The sequence below is a fragment of the Mustela putorius genome, unplaced genomic scaffold, assembly GCF_011764305.1.
Source record: "Mustela putorius furo isolate JIRA1106 unplaced genomic scaffold, ASM1176430v1.1 tig00003853_pilon_pilon_pilon, whole genome shotgun sequence".
Classification (NCBI taxonomy): domain Eukaryota; kingdom Metazoa; phylum Chordata; class Mammalia; order Carnivora; family Mustelidae; genus Mustela; species Mustela putorius.
Genome location: NW_025422005.1, coordinates 50,170,375 through 50,194,816, shown reverse-complemented (window position 1 = coordinate 50,194,816; position 24,442 = coordinate 50,170,375). Strand labels below are relative to the sequence as shown.

Genomic DNA, 24,442 nt, shown 5'->3' with positions numbered 1-24,442 from the left:
GGCTCAGTGGGTTAAACCCTCTGCCTTTGGCTCAGGTCATGATCCGGGGGTCCTGGGATTGAGCCCTGCGTCGGGCTCTCTGCTCCGTGGAGAGCCTGCTTCCTCCTCCTCTCTCTCTCTGCCTTCCTCTCTGCCTACTTGTGATTTCTCTCTCTCTGTCAAATAAATAAAATCTTTAAAAAATTTAAAAACAAAACTAAGAAGTTCTATACATAAAAAGATACATTAAAAAAATAGACAAGCCACAGATTGAAAGATCCATAAATCATGTATCTGACAAAGAATTCGTATATCTATAATAAACTTCTACATTCAGTTCAATTTAAAAAGACAACCTAATTAAAAATGGAAAAAAGACTTAGACACTTTATAAAATAATCTGAAAGGCTGTTGAAAAATAAAAATGCTTAATTTCATCAGTCATCAAGAAAATGTAAACTAAAGGGGTAAACTAAACTAAACTAAACTAAATGTAAATGTAAACTAAAGCGGTAAGGTTAAGCGTCTGCCTTGGGCTCAGATCATGGTCCCAGGGTCCTGGGATGGAACCCCGCATCGGGCTCCCAACTCAGCAGAGAGCCTGCTTCTCCCTCTCCCTCTGCCTGTTGCTCTGCCTACTTGTGGTCTCTATCTCTCTGTCAAATAAATAAATAGAATCTTAAAAGAAAGGGAAAAAATGTAAATTAAAGTCACAATGAGGAACCATTACAAAGCCACCAGAGAAGCTAAGGTTATGGAATGCCCATACACTGCTGGTGGGAATGTTTAATAGCTCAACTCTTTGGGGAAAAGGGCCGGCACATTCTTTTTAAGCTAAACACACAACTACCTTGCGACCCATTAATTTACTATTAATATTTATCCAAGAAAAAGGAAAATATTTGTCCTCAAAAAGACCTGTCACACAAATGTTCCTAGCAACTTTATTCAAAACTCTGCAAAAAATCCGGGGCGCCTGGGTGGCTCAGTGGATTAAGCCACTGCCTTCGGCTCGGGTCATGATCTCAGGGTCCTGGGATCAAGTCCCACATCGGGCTCTCTGCTCAGCAGGGAGCCTGCTTCCCTCTCTCTCTCTGCCCGCCTCTCCATCTACTTGTGATTTCTCTCTGTCAAATAAATAAATAAAATCTTTAAAAAAAAAAAAAAAAACTCTGCAAAAAATCCAAAAGCCCATCCACAAGTAAACTGATAAGCAGATTGTAGTAGTTATTCAATGTACTATTATTCAGAAACAAAATGGGACAAACTACTAATACATGCAACAGCACAGATAAATCACCAACATGCAAAGTGAAAGAAGTTAGACACAAAAGAGTACTACTATACCATCCCATATATATGAAGGTCTACAACGGGAAAAACTAACGAAAGGAAAAAATAAAATATACATCAATATAGTATTTTCCTTCTGGGATGGGAGAAGTTCCAATGGGAGAGTACATGAGAGAAAAGTTTCTGGGGAAAGAGAAATGATCAATGTTCGGATTATTCAGGTGTATACAGCTGTCAAAATTGTACAAAGAAGATCTGTACATTTAATTTTTTGTAAATTTTGCCCCCCCACCCCACCGAATACAAATGTAACAATTGTGTAGGGATGGACACCTGGAGGGGTAGTTGACACAGAAATGACGGTGTTGACCACTGCTGAACCATGTGAGGGCTACACAGGATTTTATTACATCATTCTGCTTACTGTGCAGATGCCCAAAAATATCCTTAGTAAGAGCTGGGTTTTTGTTTTTGTTTTTGTTTTTTTTAAGAAGGAAAACCACATATGGGTATAACTTCCTACCTGAGCTTTTCCTAATAGAATACCTTTTGATTTTTAACCCTCAAACTTTATAAGGATCTACATATACTCTCAATCAAGTATTTTTCAGTAATGTTTATCCCCAATAGAAAGAAAAACACTTTAAACAGAATGTGTGAGGGATGAGTCCCAAGCATCTTCCAGGCACCAGGATTGCAAGATGATGTTCTGAACCACAGACTCAGTAGTAATAAGGAGGGTGTGCAGGCTGGATGTAGGCGGAGCAAACAGAGACCATTTCACTGTACACAAATGCAACCATGTTAGCCATCATACTATTTGGTGATTCTGAAACGACAGTAGACATGTCACATCCTAATAGGTTTATGTGTTACTTATAAGCAATTATTTTTATTCATTTCGCTAGTAGTATAGAAAATCAAGGGGAGGGAGAATTGGGGTTGATGTGTAATCTATAAATTCTCCTGACTTAAAATAATGAGAAATAGGCTCATGGGGGCTCTCTGGGGTGGAACATCTGATTTTCACTTTGGGTTACTGATTTTAGGCCTATCTCTTAAAAATTATAACTAAAACACATAGATACAACCACATTTTTTATGAGTTTAAGCAGCTGTCTGACATTGTTAGTGAGTCAAAATTGGAATAGGAATTTCATTAACACTTTTCTTTCAGGCTTCATGCCTTAAGATTGTATAGTGTCTGTAAGAGATTTCCACTGTGCCAATGGGTCAAATACAGATTCAAGTTATATGTTGAATTGTTATGCTCTCTCTCTCAAATAAGTAAATACAATCTTAAAAACAAAAAACAAAAAACAAAAGCACATCTTTCTTGACTGCATTTCAGTACGGTCATTATGATGGCGATGAGTAGGACTCGAAGAAAATAGGGAAGAAACTGGAAAAAGCAGGAACGGAGGCCTGGAGAACTACCCCCAATATCGCATATGAGCTGACAGAAAACTGTAGGAAGGAGAGTCTTGCTAAAAACCAATTATTCTTTCCAAGTGGCAACTTTCTTCCCCAGCATATATTCCTATCCCTACTTTTTATATCCTTTCCACGGTCTTCTCTCGCACTTTCTCTCATGTACTTTATCTCTGATGTTAAGACAATGTGGCTCACGGTAGCAATCCCACATAAAGCTTTTGTAGAGTGATGAGCACTGCAGTAATAAAAATTAAATGATTGTCATTTCTCCATAAGATCAGTAAGAATACTGACTTTCAATCTGAATATTTCAGCAGTATAAAGACAATGAAGTGTGACTAAATAATTCAAAACTCTTTCCCCAAGATGCCAGGGATGGAAACCCAAAATGGCAGCAACTGAGCTCCAGGACTACACAGCAGGACACAAAGAGTGAGGCCACCCAGAAAGAGGAGAATACGTTCTCCATTATTTCCTGCAGCTTGAAAACAAAACCTTAACTTTCCTGCAGCTTGAAAACAAAACCTTAACTTCAGGAGGAAAGCTCCTAAGATTTGAAGTACAGAGAAGTTCTCAAATTGGGCAAGAAAAACCTCAAAAAAGGATTATTTTTCTTCTTCGATTCTTGAGGGATGGCTCTAATTTCACCAACTGCATTCTTTCCTAATTGAATTCAGAACGGCATTCAATTTTAAAACGACAGTAAGAGCAACAAGGTATTGTATTCAGAAACTGTCTCAGCTAGTTTGAACTAGTACCAGGCCAACTGCATGAATCTAGATCTACTGAAACTATGAATGATGAGAGATTTACCTAGTACTTTTAAGTAAGTTCTATGCCCAATGTTGGGCTTGAGCTCACGACCCTGAGATCAAGAGGGCCACGTTCTACGACTGAGCCAGCCAGGAGCCCCACCTACTACCTTTTAGAATCATTATTAGTCCAGAATGAATCAGAGTCAGAAAAGGTAGTGTTTGCAGGCTGATTCTACCCCTTCCCACCTCAGCTTCCTTATCTGTAAAATGGGGATTAAAATAGCACCACTTTCATAGGTTTGTTGTAAAAGTCAGGAGAATGCACGGAAAGAACTTAGCACTGATTTGAAAACACTAAGTATTTGGTGTGAGCTCAATTCCTCGTATGGCTTCTCTAACCCCCAAAAGTTTTGTTAATGAGGACATCTTTTTGTCACTCATATTGGATATCACACAATGGACGAGACACAGACAGCTACTGATTATATCCCGAAATAACCAGGGCTGTACTTTGAAGCAAGGAAAATGTCACACACACAGCAGAGACCCCACTACTGTTGTATGTGTAAGGCTGTCCCGATAGGCAGCACCACATTCTTCTGTTGACTTCCAGAGTTGTGTATTAGGCTGTAGACTATTTTTAGAGTCCCCAAAGGGGGTCACTTTAGCTTTGCATATGGGAAGGTCATATTCAGGATCTGCTAACAGTATTTATTTTTGTCAGGCTTCATCAACCGTTTTTTAACAAGTGCCTTGAGCCATAACAAACATGTCATACGTTACTTATTTAAAATGCCAAGTATGTTTTAACACTTATAAAACCATTGCCACAGGTCAATCCATTTATTTTTGCACTTTTAGCTATTACAAAATACCCACCTCTTAATAAAACTAGGGAAAATCATTTTATTGCAATTTTGCCCATCTTTTAGTCTTTTTTCTTCTCCTCAAACTGGTGTTTCTATAATGGGATGTTTTATTAAATGAGGTCTTTTAGGGCATAATTATTGCTTTAAGAAGCACACTTTATAAAATTACATCCATGTATGGTAATAATGTGAAAGAGCCAACCTAAGAGGACAGATGCTTTTGACTGAGAATTAGAGCCTTATCTGTGAATGTACAAAAGCTAGTGATTTGTTTACTATTCTCCTGCATGTCTAAATCACATTGAAGTTCTTCCGGAAGATTTCAAGAATAATGCCCTGGCAAGAAGAGCGTGAGGAGTGGGTGCTGAGACCAGGGTGGTGTGCAGAGCCCTGAGGTAGAAGATTTCTCCTGACGCAGCTTCATGGATCAGGGCCAGTCGCTAACATTTTATGTCAGGGTTTTATCCTCTTAAAAAATAAATATAATGAGACAATAAGATCTGAGTTTACCTGTGGTTCTATGTCTTCATCCCTGGCAGATATGGGAAGGCTTCATGCTTTTTATTTGCAGTGGGTCTTAAGTAAACATATTAGACATGGGGAAAATAACAACATTTAGCTTTGGCTCTGCTGCAGGTGAATGTTTCAAAGGGAACGCACGAGGTCTGTCTCACAGGGTGTGGGAGCAGATGAGCCTCGGCTCTCTGTGCTAGCCCTGTCCCTGGTCTGGCTTGTGTCCCCCACAGTGCTGCTTCTGGCTGCTTTTGTAACCCGACAGATCACTCCAATCCCCCACCCGATGTTATCCACTCGCTCTTCCCTCACTTGCACTATAGGGAAGATTATAAATAAATCCTATATTCATAGGACAGCACCATGCCCAGGCCTGTGTATTTTCTGGGACTAATTGCTCAGGGAAAGCCAATACTCTGGTGCAAGTCTCATTCCAGTCTACATGGTAATTATATGCTAATGCCTTTTGAAATTAATTCAGAACCCCCCACACTGGCATCGCAGTAAAGAGTAAAGAAGCTGAGATTTAATCACATTGTCTTCTGGGGGCTTAATTTGAGATTTCTTTTATACATGAACTGGGCCATCGATTGGCAGAACTCGCTGGCTGCTCCTTTGCTGTTAACAATGCAGTCCCACAGCAACAAAACTGCTGGCCACTGGCGTGCAGAAAATCAGTCACGGCCAGGCTCTCGGAAAGAAGCAGAGCTTCTGACTTCAAAGAAGCGTGTTCGACCAAGTTCTTTTCTAAGTTCTACAAATTAGCCAAATATTTAGGCCTGAAAATAAGTCCGATCCACTCTAAATAAAAGGAGGCTCACAGCTGAGCAAGAACATTAACAACAGCAACAAAGCAGTCCTAAGAAATGGTAAGAACAAACGGTGGAGCTTTAGAAACAATCAAGACACAGTTACCTTGACCTCCTAGAGAAGCCGCAAAAATAAATGGAGTGTGGGTAGGTGAGCAAATATACAAGATTTGCTCTAGCCCAGAAATCCAGTAAGTATAATCTAAAAGCCCCCTATAAAAGCCTCCCACACAATGCAGTATCCTTCCACAACCCAACACACCGCAATATCCAAAGAACAGCCATTTTAACATGGGCTTGTATCTTTCCCAATACTCATTAAGTCAATTTCCTGTTCTCAGTTCAAATGGACATTGGATTTGATATCATGTGGTATACAAATTCCTCACATATTATAGAGGAATGATTAAAATTTTTTCTCAGCTATAAAAAGAAACAAGGGAAATTTTGCCCACATAAATTTTTTCCCGTCACCCCAGACCGAGAGCCAAAGGTCACATGAGACGATGGATTATAACTGCCTAAGAATCCTGTCTGTGCATTTTTCTGTTCTTTCGGTTTTTTAAGATGCTACATGAAGCTCTTGAGGAAGATGATTGCTTCCTTTTGGGACACACTTCCAGAGACACATGTACTCACACAAACTAAAAATACTCCCAATACACAAATCCATATGAAAATATTATTTTACAAACAGTATCAGATGCAATGTATTACTTTGTGCCAGATACTATGGCAAAATCTGACCTGTCTTCTCTCATTAGTTCTCACAATGCCCTCTGAAGTTTATGCTATACAATCTCTAGACTGAAAGCTCTATGAGAACAGGTACTATGGATTTTGTTCACCAATGTAAAATCAGCACCTTGCTCCTATACTGCTTCCTACATGACAGATGCATGGCAAGATACTTGCTGAATAAGTAATTTTCATTTGATAAAAGAGGCAACTGAGGGTTAGAGGAGATAAGTAACTAACCAAAGATATGAGAGGCTAGGATGTATGTTACAACATGTATCTATCAATTTTTTTTTTTTTTTTAAAGACAAGAGAATCGATGGGGAGTAGATGAGGGTCAATTTATTGACGTTTGCTCTTCTTGCCCTTTCCATTTCCACAAGAAGATCAAGTTGCTGAATAGCAACAAAAGGGCCAAATTCAGAGAGTAAAAAAAAAAAAAAAAAAAAGACTAGGTGGGGTCCACTATGGCAAGATATTAATATCTGCTTTTAGACAATGAGCTCTTCCAGCCTCTGGCCTAGAAAACAGAGACCTGAATTTTCTGTCTGTAAGGGAGGAAATGTTATCTAATCAACAGTCAGCTATGTGTAGTGCACTGTGTGCAGTATGCCCCTTCTGAAATACAACTAATGGGTTAAGTTAAAGTAGCTCTTCCAAGTTCAGCACTCGCTGCCCTGTACCCATGGCAGACTTCTGTCTATGGACTGTAACACACTCATTGCTCTGCAGCCTCTGCTCATTCGTTACCCACATCTAATACAAATGTCAGGCAGAGAAATAAAATATTGGTGCTCCGGTTGGTCTAGATCCCATGGGCCATTATTCCATGTTGAGTCTTAGTAAAATAGAGAAACTAGAACTAGAATCTTCATGTTCTAAATTACAGCCTCTGGAACATTGTCATATACCATGCAAGACAGGAAACGCATGCCTAGATCCATATGACACAACACAGTAACTTCAGATACATGATTTCCTAAAGACCAGAGCATCATAAATCTGGATTCTCATGGAGCTAAACGAATGGGGTTTGGTGGACACACCACGGGGAACACAGTATACTTCAGTGGAACATGAATCTCAGAGTCCGGCAAGCCTGGGTTCTTACCAAACTTAGTAACATAGTTCTGTATTAGACAAGTGACTTACGTAGTTTTCTAATCCATAAAATGGGGACATGATGAGTACTTACCAGACAGGTCTCTTAAGAATACTGAAGTGTGGGGGGGCACCCGGGTGGCTCAGTCAGTTAAGAATACTGAAGTGTGGGATACACTTCAGTGTGTATACATACAAGTGTGGGAGCACCTAGGTGAAGTCCCAGTAATAACTCAGTAAAATTATTTTTCACTTTCAGCTCGATGACCATCACTTTAATTTCATCACCGAAGGAGTCTCCAAGCATCAACCAAAGGAAACAAACTTCAAGTGATGAATTGTAGTGCTTAATATGTATTGGGCTGCCTTTGATTTTTACGTATTTAATGATTATGCTGGTCACTGCTACTACCCAAGGTGGGTCCTTCTCATGATGCTGCATTACAAAAGAACAAGGAAGGTGATTCCAGAAGTGATTTCTTTGTGGATCTTTAAGATGGGGAGAAAGTACTGAGGCTTGGGAGAGAGGTGTGATACTAATGGTCTCACAGTGGTGTCTGACCAGTTTGGGCTGTATTTATTATTAAGCAAATCAGATTAGGGGTGACTGTAAAATGCAAAATCAGAAACCCTTGTTTTAAGTCAGCAGTCTGATACTCAGTGCCTCTGTGATTTCTAGATCTTTAGATGTCCAAGGGCTGGAGCATTTTATTCAAGAGGCAGTACAGTGCACTGGTGAACAAAAGCTAAGAAGCTGAACTGCCTGAGAGTAAGTCCCAGCACCACTGTTTCCTTTGTGACCCCACCAGAAAAAGAGGTTGCCGTAGCAGACATTGAGTATGTATTAGTTGCTGCTGCTGTCCTTCTGATTATTATATTTTTCATTTTGCAGTGCAATAATCTTTTCTGTTTCCTTCCTCTAGACTGTGAGCTCTCTGAAAGAAGGGACTAGATGTATTCTTCTTTCTTTCCATGTACAGTCCCAAGAGACACTCTAACGATGTTGGCTGAATGATGGACTGGAACAGCAAACGAACATCAAAGTGAGATCGACTCGGAACAGAAACCCTGACTTTAAGCTGAGGAAAATAAGAATAAATAAGATTACTGATGAAATCATCTAGAGAGGGTGCCTGGGTGGCTCAGTGGGTTAAGCCGCTGCCTTCGGCTCAGGTCATGATCTCAAGGTCCTGGGATCGAGTCCCGCATCGGGCTCTCTGCTCAGTAGGGAGCCTGCTTCCTCCTCTCTCTCTCTCTGCCTGCCTCTATGCCTACTTGTGATCTCTCTCTGTCAAATAAATAAATAAAATCTTTAAAAAAAAAAAAAAAAAGAAATCATCTAGAGAGTAATTCGCAAAGGACCAGCATCTCCTTAGCCTCTCTTAATCTCTATCCTGTTCCTAAATAAGGAATCAATGGGTCTTAAACCACATCACCAACTTCACAGGTAGTAACCAAGCCCTGACAACCAGTTCACAAAGTTCTATTGGTTCTAACACCTTCCCAAAAGACTAAACAAAAACAAAAACAAATGCCATATTTACGGTTTATTCTAAAGCTAAAGAAAAATTTGATAAATACTAATAGGTTACTACACAATTTAGTTTTGAACATTTTGAGTTTTATGTTAAAAACAAATTCTATTCTTTTTAATAGGCTTCATGAGATTTTAACTTAACAGTCCCTAAATTATTTTGCAAGATCAGGTCTTATTCAAACAGCAAATAACATTTCCAAGTGACAGTATGATTTCTGTTTTTCCTTTGGAAAGTGATTTTGAATAAATAAAGAAAACATAATTTTTAACATTCTTCACCATCACCTCATTTTCCTGCGGACTGTCCCCTTCACCTCTGCACCTTACCAAAAGAGAAATTACAAATCTGTGTCCCTTACCTCCAACAGTTCATCTCCAATACGCATTCGCCCGTCCAGGGCAGCAGGCCCTTCGGGGTTAATTCCCACCACGAATATGCTCATGCGTGACCGGTCCTTATTACCAGCAAGGCTGAGTCCAAGTCCATTCTTATCCTTTTCAAGCTCAATAATGTGCAATTCTCCAGGTAGGTCTGCATATCTTTGCCTGATTTTTTCTATTGTTAAAAAAAAGGGGGGGGGGATAAAAAAATTAAATAGAGCACTTAAATCTACATTACAAAAGCATCAGCATGTCCCCATCCTGACCCATGATGGTCCTTTTTTGAGAATGAAGTAGTTGGAGTCATTCATCACCTTACATAGGTTACAGTTAATTGTTCCATCTCCATTTAAAAAGTTTTAGTTCACCAATAAAATGTTCTCTGATTGTTCAGGTTCACATGAGCCCAGAGATGCTGTGCATTCCTTTCTTACCCAAAACAGTCAACACAATGTTGTAGAAACCCTAGCCTCCCTACCTCCCTCCAAAAACAGAGGGGATGAGTGGGAAACAAAGAATATATACAGAGCATCAGCTCTGTGCCAAGAAAGTGTTTGGTCCTGCATAATATAAGACCATAATGCTTTGAAACTCGAACTCAATCACAAGAAGAAAGTTGGAAAGAACTCAGATACATGAAGGCTAAAGAGCATCCTACTGAAGAATGAATGGGTCAACCAGGAAATTAAAGAAGAATTTTAAAAAATGATAGAAATAAATGAAAATAAAAACACAACTGTTCAAAACCTTGGGATCCAGCAAAGGCACTCCTAAGAGGAAAGTATATAGCAATACAAACCTTTCTCAAGAAACAAGAAAGGTCTCAAATACACAACCTAACCCTGCACTTAAAGGAGTTGGAGAAAGAACAACAAAGAAAGACTAAACCCAACAGGAGAAGAGAAATAATAAAGATCAGAGAAGAAATCAATGAAACAGAAACCAAAAGGACAGTAGAACTGATCAATGAAACTTAGAAGAGATCATATGAAACTAGGTGCTGGTTCTTTGAAAGAATTAATAAGATTGATAAACCCCTGGCCAGATTTATCAAAAAGAAAAGAGAAAAGACCCCCAAAAATGAAATTGTGAATGAAAGAGGAGAGATCACTACCAATACCAAAGAAAGACAGACAATTATAAGAACATATTATGAGCAACTGTATGCCAATAAATTAGATAATCTGGAAGAAATGGATGCATTCCTAAAGATGTATGAACTACCAAAAGTGAACCAGGAAGAAAGAGAAAACCTGAACAGACCCAGAACCAGAAAGGAAATTGAACCAATAACAAAAATCTCCCAACAAACAAGAGCCCAGGGCCAGACGGCTTCCCAGGGGGAATTCTACCAAACATTTAAAGGAGAATCAATACCTATTCTTCTGAAACTGTTCTAAAAATAGAAATGGAAGGGAAACTTCCAAACTCATTTTATGAGGCCAGTATTACCTTGATCCAAAACTGGACAAAGACCCCATCAAAAAGGAGAATTACTAATACCCCTGATGAACATGGATGCAAAAATTCTCACCAAAATACTAGCCAACAGGATCCAACAGTACATTAAAAGAATTATTCACCACAACCTATTCCTGGGCTGCAAGTTCGGTTCAATGTCTGTAAATCAATGTGATACACCACATTAATAAAAGAAAGAACAAGAACCATATGATACTCTCAATAGAGGCAGAAAAAGCATTTGACAAAGTATAGCATCCTTTCTTGATCAAAACTCTTCAAAGTGTAGGGATAGAGGTTACCCACCTCAATATCATAAAAGCCATCTACGAAAACCCACAGCAAATATCATTCTCAATGCAGAAAAACTGAGAGCTTTTCCCCAAAGATGAAGAACATAGCAGGGATGTCCACTATCACCAACACTGTTCAACATAGTACTAGAAGTCCTAGCCTCAGCAATCATACAACAAATAGAAATAAAAGCCACCCGAATCGGCAAAGAAGTAGTCAAACTTTTACTCTGCAGATGATATGATTCTTTATGTGGAAAACCCCAAAGACTCCACCCCAAAACTGCTAGAACTCATACAGGAATTCAGTAAAGTGGCAGGATATAAAATCAATGCAGAGAAATCAGTTGCATTTCTATACACCAATAAGACAGAAGAAAGAGAAATTTAGGAGTCGATCCCGTTTACAATTGCACTCAAAACCATAAGATAACTAGGAATAAATCTAGCCAAAGAGGCAAAGAATCTGTACTCAGAAAACTATAGAACACTCATGAAAGAAACTGAGGAAGACACAAGGAAATGGAAAAATGTTCTATGCTCAGGGACTGAAAGAATAAGTACTGTGAACATTCAATCCCTATCAAAATACCATCCCTATCAAAATGCAATCCCTATCAAATGCCATCAACTTTTTTTACAGTGTCAGAACAAATAATCCTAAAACTTATACAGAACCAGAAAAGACCCCAAATAGCTACAGGAATGTTGGAAAATAAAAGCCAAGCTGGTAGCATCAGAATTCCAGACTTTAAGCTCTATTACAAAGCTGTAATCATCAAGAAAGTATGGTACTAGCACAAAAACAAACACATAGAGCAATGGAACAGAATAGAGAGCCCAGAAATGTACGCTCAACTCTACGGTCAACTAATCTTCGACAAAGCAGGAAAGAATGTCCAATGGAAAAAAGACAGTCTCTTCAACAAATGGTGTTGGGAAAACGGGACAGCCACATGCAGAAGAATGAAACTGGACCATTTCCTTATACCACACACAAAAATAGACTCAAAATAGATGAACGACCTCAATGTGAGATAGGAAACCATCAAAATCCTAGGGCAACACATAGGCAGCAACTTCTCCAACCTCAGCAGCAGCAACTTCTTCCTAGGCACATAGCCAAAGGCAAGGGAAGCAAGGGAAAAATGGACTATTGGGACTTCATCAAGAGAAAAAGTTTTTTGCACAGCAAAGAAACAGTCAACAAACCCAAAAGACAATGGACAGAATGGGGAAAAGATATTTGCAAAAGTCATATCAGATAAAGGGCTAGTATCCAAAATCTATAAAGAACGTATCAAACTCAACATCCAAAGAAGAAAAAATCCAGTCAAGAAATGGGCAGAAGATACGAACAGACGTTTCTGCAGAGAAGACATCCAAATGGCCAACAGACACAAGAAAAAGTGCTCAACATCACTCAGCATCAGGAAATACAAATCAAGGGGGCACCTGGGTGGCTCAGTGGGTTAAAGCCTCTGCCTTAGGCTCAGGTAATAATCCCAGGGTCCTGGGATAGAGCCCCACATCAGGCTCTCTGCTCGGTGGGGAGCCTGCTTCCCCTCCTCTCTCTCTGCCTGCCCCTCCTCCTACTTGTTGTGATCTCTGTCAAGTAAAAAAATAAAATCGTAAAAAAAAAAAAAAAAGGAAATACAAATCAAAACCGCAGTGAGGTACGACTTCACACCAGTCAGAATGGCTAAAATTAACAAGTCAAGGAACTACAGATGCCGGTGAGGATACACTGTTGGTGGGAATGCAAGCTGGTGCAGCCACTCTGGAAAACAGTACGGAGGTTCCTCAAAAAGTTGAAAATAGAGCCGCCCTACAATCCAGCAATTGCACCGCTAGGTATTTACCCCAAAGATACAAATGTAGTGATCCGAAAGGGCACGTGCACCCCATTGCTTATAGCAGCAATGTCCACAACTCCACAGATGAATGAATAAAGATATAGTATATAGATACAATGGAGTATTATGCAGCCATCTAAAAATGATATCTTGCCATCTGCAACAACATGTATGGAACTAGAGGATATTATGCTGAGTGAATTAAGTCAATCAGAAAAAGACAATTATCATATGATCTCACTGAGATGAGGAATTTGATAAACAAGGCAGAGGATCATAGGTGAAGACAGGAAAAAATGAAACAAGACAAAACCAGAGAGGGAGACAAACCATAAAAGACTCTTAATCTCAGGAAACAAACTGTGGGTTAGTGGAATGGAGGGGAATGAGAGGATGGAGTAGCTGGGTGATGGCTACTGGAGAGAGTATGTTCTACGCTGAGCACTGTGAATTGTATAAGACTGATCAATCACAGACCAGTACCCCTGAAACAAATAATACATTATATGTTAATGAGATAGATAATGTGATAATAGAATTTTAAAAAAGGAATCTTAACTTTCACAGATAAATATTATTAATAATAAAGAACACATTTAGCAAAATAGAGTAAAAATGTAACAAAAATGCCTTCTAGATAGGAAAAAATAATGTCATATTAACAAGCTTATTATATTAACAAGTAATTATTATTAATTATATTAACACATAAATAAGTTCAAAGTGTTTTTGTTGGTCAACCAAGAATAAGATACTATGTGGGTATTTTAATGAATAGAGACCTATAAGACATGCATTATAAGATGCTTACAATAGCAACATAAGGTAAACAAACAAATACCATAAATATTAGACAATTACAATTATTCAAACAGAAGTTCCAATCACCACAAGGGCTGGTCACGGAATAATTACTAAATTAACTGCATGAACTTTAACTTCTTTCACAGTTTTAAGAACTGGTGTTTTCTAAAAGAGATCTGACAGAAACAGCAGAATTTGTGAAGGGTTTTGAACAGGGTACAGAAGTTTGTTATGAAAAGACAAATCCTGTAGGCAGAATGCATGTGGAGAAGCATATATGGTGGTGGAGCAAGGAGAAGGATATCTACTCAGATATCAACTGAAAATTCTTTGAGTTGGTGGGTCGGTGGTAAGAAATTATAGTACAGGGTTTATGGAAATTCCAACTGGGGATTCTGCAGAAGTGGTCTGGGGTCCCCCCAAGGATGGGCCTTGAGGGGACACTTATTGTAAGATCTCTTTTTCCAGATTCAACCAGACCACTAAATGCTTTCATCTGCTTTGTTTGGTGGAGGTGCAGGGTAAGACAGTTAAGAAATGCTACTACATGCGGTGCCTGGGTGGCTCAGTCATTAAGCATCTGCCTTCAGCTCACGTCAAGATCCCAGGGTTCTGGGACTGAGCCCCACATCAGGCTCCCTGCTCAGTGGGGATTCTGCTTTTCCTCCTCCCACTTCCTCTGCCTATGTTCCCTCTCTTGCTGTCTGTCAAATAAATAAAGTCTTAAAAATAAATAAATAAGCAAATGCCACTACAGCTAAGGAAAAAAAAATAGACTAAAAATTTTAATATATCTCCTCAGAAAATAATAAAACAGAAAGATTATTTTAAAAAGATACTGAAGACTTTAATACCATCCTTAAGTTCAATGTAACAGATATAAGACAATGCTACATCAGACAGAAAATACATACATCTGAGGAGGCATACACAGAAAAATTACAAAAATAGACTGTGTGTTGGGCCATAAAAGAATTTTCAATAACTCTTACAGAATCAGTATCATATAGACTAGGTCTTCAGACAGTACAATAAAACTATGAAAAAACTGTAAGTTAATGACAAAAAATAACTTTAAAACTCCATGGTGTCTAGAAATACATTAATGTTAGTGAAAAGTTCAAGACTTAAAAGGGAACAATAAAGGAAATTTAAAAATACAGTATTAACAGTTGAATAAAAATGTTACTTAGATGTCAAAATTGAAGGATTCAGCTAAAGCAGAACTTAGAAGGCTAGTTACAGTTCGGAGCAATTTTTTCAGAAAACAAGATAAGTTAAATAATAATAAGCCCAAGAAGTTAGAAAAAGAGCTACCTAGCAAATGCAAAGGAAAAAGAGAAAAGAGTAAAACAAGGGTAAGTATTAATGAAAACAGAACCATCACCATCAATCAAAACCGAACAATCCACAAAACAAAAACACTACAATAGGGATCAATGAAGCTAAGACCTAGTTCTTTGAAAACATTAACAAGACAGACACTGCAAAAACTGACCAGGGGAAAAAATTAGATGAGAGAAATTCTTGAACTAGAAAGGGGAAACAACTACAGACCTATCTATAAAATAAGAAAATTGTAAATAGTGGATTGGCATGAAATGCTGGCACACCTGAACATCTAGGAGACAGATAAATTCCTCAAAATTTAAAGTACCATATTTAGTGTAAGAATAAATGTGAAACTGCAATAAACTGGAAATTATTAAAGAAACTGAAATGGTAGTCAAGGATATTCCCTTTAAGAAAAATAACAACCCTCCCCCCTCAGTTCAAGATAGTTTTATACTGGAATTCTGTCAGATTTCAAGTTTTAATCAATTACATCTATATAAGCTGTTCCAGAACAAGCGTGGGGGGAAGGTTATCCACTTCATATTTTGAGGCTGGTATAATCCTGATTCCCCTTCCAAAAATACAGACAAATCAAGAAAAGAAAATTATAGTCTTATTTAACTTAGGGTCATAGATGTAAAATTATTTTTAAAAATAATTAAATTGAAAGCATATTGAAATATTAATTTGATCTCTATGATATAGCTAGTATTTGACCCTTTTCTGACCTAAGAAACAGCAATTTTATATGATTCAACTTAAAAATATATTATAAATAAGGGCATATTCCAGGAATGCAAGGATAGCTAAATATCAGGAATTTTTTCAAGGAAATTATCACATTGATAAATTAAAGCAGGCTGGACAATTCTGTTAATAGACAGAGAAAAGCATTTGAGAAGGTACATTATCTAGTTAAGATTTTTTTTTAAACTCCAAACTGTTGGCAAACTAGAATAGAAGATATTTTTTCTGGACTTAAACTGACAAATAAAAATACAACAGGAAAAAAATATTTGCATATTTTAAATAAACAGGGAATTAATAAACAGAGAAGCAGAAATAGGTTAGCAACCTCAATAGAAATCTGGTCAAAAGATACAAAGCTCAAAAGGCTAACAGACTTGGGGCACCTGGGTGACTCAGTGGTTAAGCCTCTGCTTTTGGCTCAGGTCATAATCTCAGGGTCCTGGGATCAAGCCCCACATTGGGATCTCTGCTCAGCAGGAAGCATGCCTCTCCTCCCTGCCTGCCTCTCTGCCTACTTGTGATCTCTCTGTCAAATAAATAAATGAAATCTTAAAAAAAAAACAAAAAAAAAAAAAACAAAAAAAAAAAGCTCACAGACTTAGGAAAAAATGCTCAAGTCCGTCAGTAATTATTGAAATGCAAATTACAGTGAGATACCAGTTTTTACTATTAGACTGGCAAATATCTGAAAGCTACATCACTAAGCCTTAGTGAAGCTATGAGGAAGATACAACAGGAATCTTTGGCATTGCCCTAGGAGTGTTGAATCGCACAGCCTTTTGGACAGCAATCTGACAGTACTCAATCCAGTGAAGCATACACATATTCTACAAACCAGCAATTCCGCTCTTGGGAATATCCTAACAAATTCTTACACAGGTCTTTAGGGGATGTTATTGGAGACAGCAGGGGAGTTGGCAGTAATTTGAGTATGCGTCAGTGGGAGAGCGGATAGAGGAAGTGTGGCGGATGGACAGCACAAGCAGAAATAATTAACTGGAAGTAGTGACACAGAGATTTTCAAACAGAGGAAAACAGTGGGTCAATACCATTATGCAAATTAAGATTACTGCACAAAAAAATAATACATGTTTTGGAAGTACATACTCAAAGTCAGAAATATTTAACACATTAGAATTGTTAATGATGGTGGGTGGGAAAAAACAGGAATACAGAGAACAAAAACAACTAGTGAGGGATCCCAGCAGACTAACAATGGTAACATGATATGAAGGATTATACTTAGTGTGATTCCCTGCCCCTGAAGCCTAAAAAAATAAAGACGCTGAGAAAAGCTTCAGTGTAATATTAATATAAAAAGGCTTCCAGGTTCAAAACTTGTCTGACTTGTTCAACTTTCAGAGAAAAAAATTAACCTTCATGGCCGATAACCATATATGCAAATGTTTAGACGTCTCAATGATTAATGGCAAGAGGGACCTTCCATTAGTAAAATATGGCTCCATGTTTGAGTTATGAACAACTCAAATTAACTGCTACAAATGGTGAATCAGTATGTTCTTGTGGCAGAACAGGAAGAGCAGACGCTGAAGGGCCAGAAGAATTCAGTCAACCCTAGAGGACACGCCTATAACATCCCTGGTTCCTCGGACCAACTACGGAACCTCCACAGACAGCAGTTTGTTCGTAAAATGGGGTTCTTACTCTGAAAGTGGATGTTAGCTAAAAATGCCTAAGGATACAGGGTCCCAAGAATGTGAAGTGAAAAATACAGCCATGACTTTGTTTCCATGATTTAATTTTGTTGAAGTTTTAAGTTAGCCTCAGTTAGTGCCAAAGCTGTTTCTTCTTTAAATTTGTCTGTCTTGAGGAGAATTGAGCCTTGAGAAAGGAAACAGTGCTCATCCCTCCAACCCCAACAATGACATGAAGGAAGTAGGCACACAGTCCTCAATGGGAATCACTAGGGGAAGGGGCTAGCCTCACTGTCCCTAACATTCTCTTCCCAGAGTTACTCGTTCTGAGGAGCCCTGGGACAAGATGCAGAGGAATACCACCACTGAATCCAGTGTTTGTCTGGATTCAAGCCACCATTGAGGTGGTTTTAAAATTGTGTGCTAGTAAAGTGTGAAATTAAACTTTTTTTTAACCAGCAAAAATGGGTTTATTTGGGAAGAATAGAGAATTGCAATCAGAGATGAACAAACTATAGCAAACACCACAGGCGTGGCATGTCCCAGAATCAGACCTTTAATTCAGAGAAAACAAAGAAACTACATAAACCTACATTCTCTTATCTCAACTCCCCGCTGTCACCCCCAGATTCTATTTTATAAATAAAAGACTGAAGAAATGAAAATCCTGTATAAGGTTATGAAGCTAATTAACAGCTAGAAACTACAGTCTGCTAACATATGGGTAAATTCTTTCTCTACCAAATCATGTTCAATTTCTCCAATAACATTAAAAAAATTTTTTTTTTATTTATGAGCAAGAAAGCAAGGACCCGAAAGACAGCATGAGCAGGGGGAGGGCCAGAGGCAGAGGGAGAAACAGACTCCCCGCTAGGCAGGGAGCCTGCCCTGGGACTCAACCCCAGGACCACCAGATCAAGACCTGAGCTGAAGGCAGACACCCAACGGCTGAGCCACCCAGGCACCCCATCCAATAACATTTCTGAAGAATGAGAATTCAGATCTCCCCTCAGTTAAAGAAACTATCTTTAGAATGCACACAGTACCTCCTTACATGAAAGAAACATCTCATAGCCTGCCATGTCCCTATACCTTGGTAAACACCTCCATCTGTACGATAGCAGACTGACAGAGAGGAAAGGTGATTTGGTGAGTGTTTGGGCCATGTCTGCTGAGTCCAAGTGCTGTGCTTTCTTCATCACACCACAACTATCTCTTAGACTGGGAGAATTTTAAATAAGAAGAGGATCCCCCCAAAAGAGCTCAGACAGTGATTCCCAGGCCTAGTCTGCTTAGAATTGCAAGGTAATAACATCCTTAGAGCCTATAAAACAGAATCATGACTGGGCTCTGCCCGCTGAGATCTGGAACCAATGACACGGAGTGAAGTTTAGTAATCGCATAAAGTTCTCTTTGTAACAAGGTCCTGAGATGATTCTCATGGGCACTTAGATCTGTAAATATCAGATGAATCTTCCATGCAATACAAAAATTGTTTCTACAGTGATGACAGTTGACCATAAAGTTCACAGATGCCAAAATTTAAGGCAGCTTTTATTTTTAAAGATTTTATTTAGTTGGCAGGGAGAAAGCACATGCTGGGTGAATGGCAGGCAGAGCAAGAAATAAGCTTTCTGCTGAGGAACGAGCCTCATGCAGAACTCAATCCCAGGACCCCAGGATCATAACCTGAGTGAAGGCAGATGCTTAACCGACTGAGCCAGGCAGACACCCTATAAGGCAGTCTTTAAATACATCCTTCACAAGACTAATCGAATATTGAGAGTATCTCTGCTTCCATGATCACGCCTCAGGATTACAATAAGAAACGTTTCCACTGTATAATAGGTGACTTTAGGATCTCAGTCTCCGCCTTTCTGCTTCTAGCTCCCACCCACTCAGGTTGCCTCCCTCCCTCTCCTATCTCAGATATTTCCTGCCCTTTCCATGACTACTCGTCTCTACTCTGCAGCTGTAATAAAAGGTGAGCAAGATTTTCAAAAGGGGAGGAAGAAAACAAAGTTCATCTTTGCAGGGGAAAAGCAGAGGTGAACACTCATCTTTGAAAAATCAAGACACTGCATGCCAGCTTGTTAATTCAGAATCTGAGCAGCTGTAGTCGGGCTCCTCTGGGCTCCCCCAGCTGAGTCAGCACTAACTGATCCGCAGTGTCAGTGGGGGACGGTGGGGAGGGGGAGGCTCTGTTGCAGGGGAACCCTATACTGCCTGGTATTTGCTTTGGGGGCAACTGGGAGGGGTTTCCAGGATAACCAGTAGCTAAGCAAGGGGTACTTCCTCAACTGAGGAAGGCAGTAAGTGGTAAGAAAACGGATGAAGGGAATGGTTTTCTTCAATCTTTTTTTCAGTTTCACAAACAATACAGTTAAAGAGGTGGAGCCACTGACATTCTCCCCTGAAATTAAGAGGGCAGAACCCATACTTTGCTTCCAGTACACAAGCACACGTACATACCTGCAGGAATTATGTTAAGTATCAGCTTTCAGCAACAAAATAGTACACGTGTTTACAACGATCTAGGATCTTACCATCCCCATCACTAGCATTTTCTGGAAATGTTTGTGATAAATAGTGAACCTTGTGCTGATTTTCAATGACTTTTCACGATGTATAAGTCAAGTGGCAGTCGTTCCTATCTCAAATAATGTAATCTCAAATAATGTAGACACCCTTCCATTTCTAAATACAAATCACATTAGGATATAAGGAACCTACCTACTTTGTTGGGACCAGGCTTTAAGTTCCCCTGAATGAACATCAGCCTAGAATAACTAGAGAGAGAGAGGAGTCTTTTCTCTCAGTTGAACAGTCATGCTTGTTTTAAACATGGATTTTCTAGCCTCGTGACAGTGCTCACTGAAGAAAGGAATGTCAAGTTGCTCGTAATTCTGTATCAAAGCAACAATGTCTTTTCCTTGTCGAAAAAAGCCAGTAAGATTTCTTTCCTGTGATCTCAGGGTGTTTTCCTATCATCACAGGATAGCAGGTGTTGCTAAGTAACAGAGCCTTTCTCCCTAGAAAGAAACTTAATTCAAGTCATTGCCCAGTATTTTAATAGAAAATGTTCAACACACCAGAATAATGATCTGATACAGTTTCAGAAGCATTTAGTTATCTGGTCTGTTTTTAAATAACAAAAAATAATACAGAGAAAATATATAAATACATTTCCTTTACAATAAGTAGAAGGATCCCAGTTTTAAATAATCAGGTTATAATAAACATTTCAATCTAATTTTATGCAGTTACCAACTTTTAATTCTCTATGAGTTGGCAAGCACATGCGGATTTGAGAAGTAAAAACACATGAAAAGGGGCGCCTGGGTGGCTCAATGGTTTAAGCCGCTGCCTTCGGCTCGGGTCATGGTCTCAGGGTCCTGGGATCGGGTCCCGCATCGGGCTCTTTGCTCAGCAGGGAGCCTGCTTCCCTCTCTCTCTCTCTGCCTCCCTCCCTCTCCATCTACTTGTGATTTCTCTCTGTCAAATAAATAAATAAAATCTTAAAAAAAAAATAAAAAAATAAAAACACATGAAAAAAATCATAACTAATCATAAAAAAACAGCATATGAACTTCAGTAGTAAGGAGCAAATCTCAAGTCAAAGTCCAGACCAAATAGAGCAAATAATGAAAATAAGTCAGTGTAAAGAAACTATATCTTACATAACAACAAATAAACACACTTCCCTCTAACATGCTGTATGTAGGTGCTTTTGTTAGTATATAAATATGATCATATTATATGAATCTATAAATAGAAATTAACAATTGAAACACACAAACAAGAATAAGGCTTGAATCAGGTACTATCAAAAGCATAAGAAATCCCCAATATGACTGGGATTTTTCAGTCACATAACAGCAAAGATTCAACTTCTATATTCAGTACCTAAAAGCATAAGAAACACAATTTGTTTGGAGAGAGAAGGAAACCAGGCCAGGGCATCCACAAACAAGATACCAAGGATCACTGAGGTTAATCACAAACTAATGGTGAAATCAGGAGCAGAATCCCCACGTGCTCATTGATTAGCTTAAGTATTCTAAGTCTCAGCTATTGGGGCAATTAGGCCCAATAAACGGAAGTTAGAGGTGAGCTACTTTCACCTCTTATGTTCATAAATCTCACTTCAATCCCTTATTTCATGTTGTGAGAAAACTGACCACTCTGCCAAATCCCTCTGATAATGAGGGATATGGGGTAAGGTAAACATTCAATGGGGGAACACACAATTAGAAAACAGTTTATCTACAAAGTACAGGCTCCTTGACCACCTTTAGGTTTAAACTAAGGAATGAAATTAGTTTAGTACAGAGAAAAAGTTTATCTACCCTAATTAGGGAGGATGCTCACATTTGTACCTATGCTCAAACACAAAGGTTCACACAATCCAGTCTTGATGGCTATCTATGTTCACGGAAGCTTTCTGCAAGAGCACCAACTCACTCAAAGCAGTGTTTCCCAAAGTCCACAGATCACCTAAGGTAGTTCTGTAGAAAAATCACCTGTCTGGGCTCCAGGTGATTTGGGGATGCAGACAAGGAATCACCACTTTTTTTTGTTTTGTTTTTAAATAAAGATCTCTAATTCACATTTTTTTTTAAAAGATTCTATTTATTTATTTGACAGAGAGATCACAAGTAGGCAGAGAGGCAGGCAGAGAGAGAGGAGGAAGCAGGCTCCCTGCTGAGCAGAGAGCCCGATGCGGGACTCGATCCCAGGACCCTGAGATCATGACCTGAGCCGAAGGCAGCGGCTTAACCCACTGAGCCACCCAGGTGCCCCTCTAATTCACATTTAAAAAAAAAATACTAAAGGGGTGCCTGGGTGGCTCAGTGGGTTAAGCCGCTGCCTTCGGCTCGGGTCATGATCTTGGGGTCCTGGGATCGCATCGGGCTCTCTCCTCAGCGGGGAGCCTGCTTCCCTCTCTCTCTCTGCCTGCCTCTCTGTCTACTTGTGATTTCTCTCTGTCAAATAAATAAATAAAATCTTTAAAAAAAAATTAAAAATTTAAGACATATCCCCCTTCAAGCTTCAAATGCTGTTGTGGACCTTCAAGATGACTGAAAACAGGGTATACAAAACGATTTGTTTATCTCTGACTTTAGGTTTTTCCTAAGTCTTGAGAGAAGCCAGGAAAAATACTCTGATTTTGCAAACAGCCCTGAAAAAAGCCAAATACAATTTTAAAAACACTCTTTACAATCATTTGTTGCACATTTTTGTTATCAGGAGAACACAGAGTACGGTTCTTTAATCACTATAAAAGCACCGAACAGCAAGCTCATGATGGTGACCATGTGGGAGAAATGTACTGCGGTCATGCGATTTTGCTCCCTGCAGAGATGCTCAGCAAAGCTCCACCCTGGCAACAGATCAGGAAATCAACAGTGGCACTGACAGCACTAAGGTGTTTAATTATATTTTCTGGAAGGGAAAAAAGTGGCAGTTTGCAGTAATTAAAGATAACCACAGTGGAATGTAGAAAAAGGAATGTAACACAGTATTTTCCAAGGTTACCTAGTCCCATTAAGTGACTGATTCTTTGGAAGCAAACATCCCTCTGCATACTTGTTTAGGAAGCCATCTCGCTTTGTCTGCCCAGGGCCCTGTACATACATATTAGTTCCAATAACCATCAGAGCAAGGTTTAGGGAAAACGCAGATCTAGCTGAGATCTGACAGTATTTTATGTAGTCATCGTTAGCGGTTTAGTGGTTACATTTCCCAACTACCACGAAAGAAGAAACAACGTCTGTTTGTGTAGGCAGAGTTCTTGGCCCAGAGCAGGTGCAGCATAAATATATGAATAAATTATGGAAACAAAAATTTACAAATTTGTCATTATCTGAATTGGTCAATAAATTGACCTTAGCTTAACTAAGTGTCTGCCTTTGGCTCAGGTCATAATCTCAAGGTCTTGGGATCAAGTCCTGCATCAGGCTCCCTGCTCAGAGAGGAGTCTGCTTTACCCTCTTATTCTCCCTCTCTGCTCTCTCTCAAATAAATAAATAAAATCCTAAAAAAAAAAAAAAAAAAAAAAAAAGAACTGAATTATAATAAAAGACTCCAAGATTAAACTGAGAAGAACATCTTTTCTGGGTAATTAACAAGCTTCATCTTCATTAGAAACATTATCAGTTAGGTATATGGAACCAGATGCAGTCAGAACAAAAATACAGGAGGTTTATTGTCATAAAGATCTTCACCAAAAGGCCCATAATGAAGTCAGAAAGTGCTACTGTTCGAATCCCATCAATGCCACATTATCTCTGACTTCCCCCAAGCTACTTAGCTTTAAATTGCTATCTTTAAAATAAGATAACCTTTCCTGTCCTAAGAATTTGAGAAGACAGAATTAAAGAACATACTAAAATGTTTAGCTTAATACCTAGCACACAAAAGCTTTATTCCCTGACCAGCCAAAACTTTCCTTGTTTATGTCTTGCAGTTGGAGAGCATCTGAATGTACCATATAAACCAGCTTTAATTACATGCACTGCTTATTAAAATTATCATTTTTATTTTAAAAATGAGGAAACAGGTTATGAGAATTTAAGTACCATGCATAAGGTTGCACAGTACATTTAATTTTTAAATAATAACACAGACATAGCCCATAAGACTTTTAAAATCATTTTGGAAGACAGATCAATACTAATTCCATAATTTGTCATGATTTAAACATAATTAATTTTGTTCAAGTGATTTTAAGCAATAGAAAACTGGTTTAAGGGGTGCCTGGGTGGCTCAGTGGGTGAAAGCCTCTGCCTTCAGCTCAGGTCATGATCTCGGGGTCCTGGGATTGAGCCCCGCATTGGGCTCTCTGCTCAGCTGGGAGCCTGTTTCCTTCTCTCTCTC

At 38.9% G+C, this 24,442-nt stretch overlaps 1 protein-coding gene across 8 annotated transcripts in view; it reads right to left on the bottom strand.

Moving 5' to 3' along the window:
• Window positions 1-24,442, bottom strand: part of PATJ (PATJ crumbs cell polarity complex component) — a 371,435-nt gene that overhangs the window by 146,350 nt on the left and 200,643 nt on the right. For all 8 annotated transcript variants that reach the window (XM_045064632.1, XM_045064627.1, XM_045064628.1 and 5 more), the window contains one exon: window positions 9,388-9,584. In XM_045064632.1, the coding sequence (XP_044920567.1) occupies window positions 9,388-9,584 (197 nt within the window). The remainder of the gene's footprint in view (window positions 1-9,387; window positions 9,585-24,442) is intronic.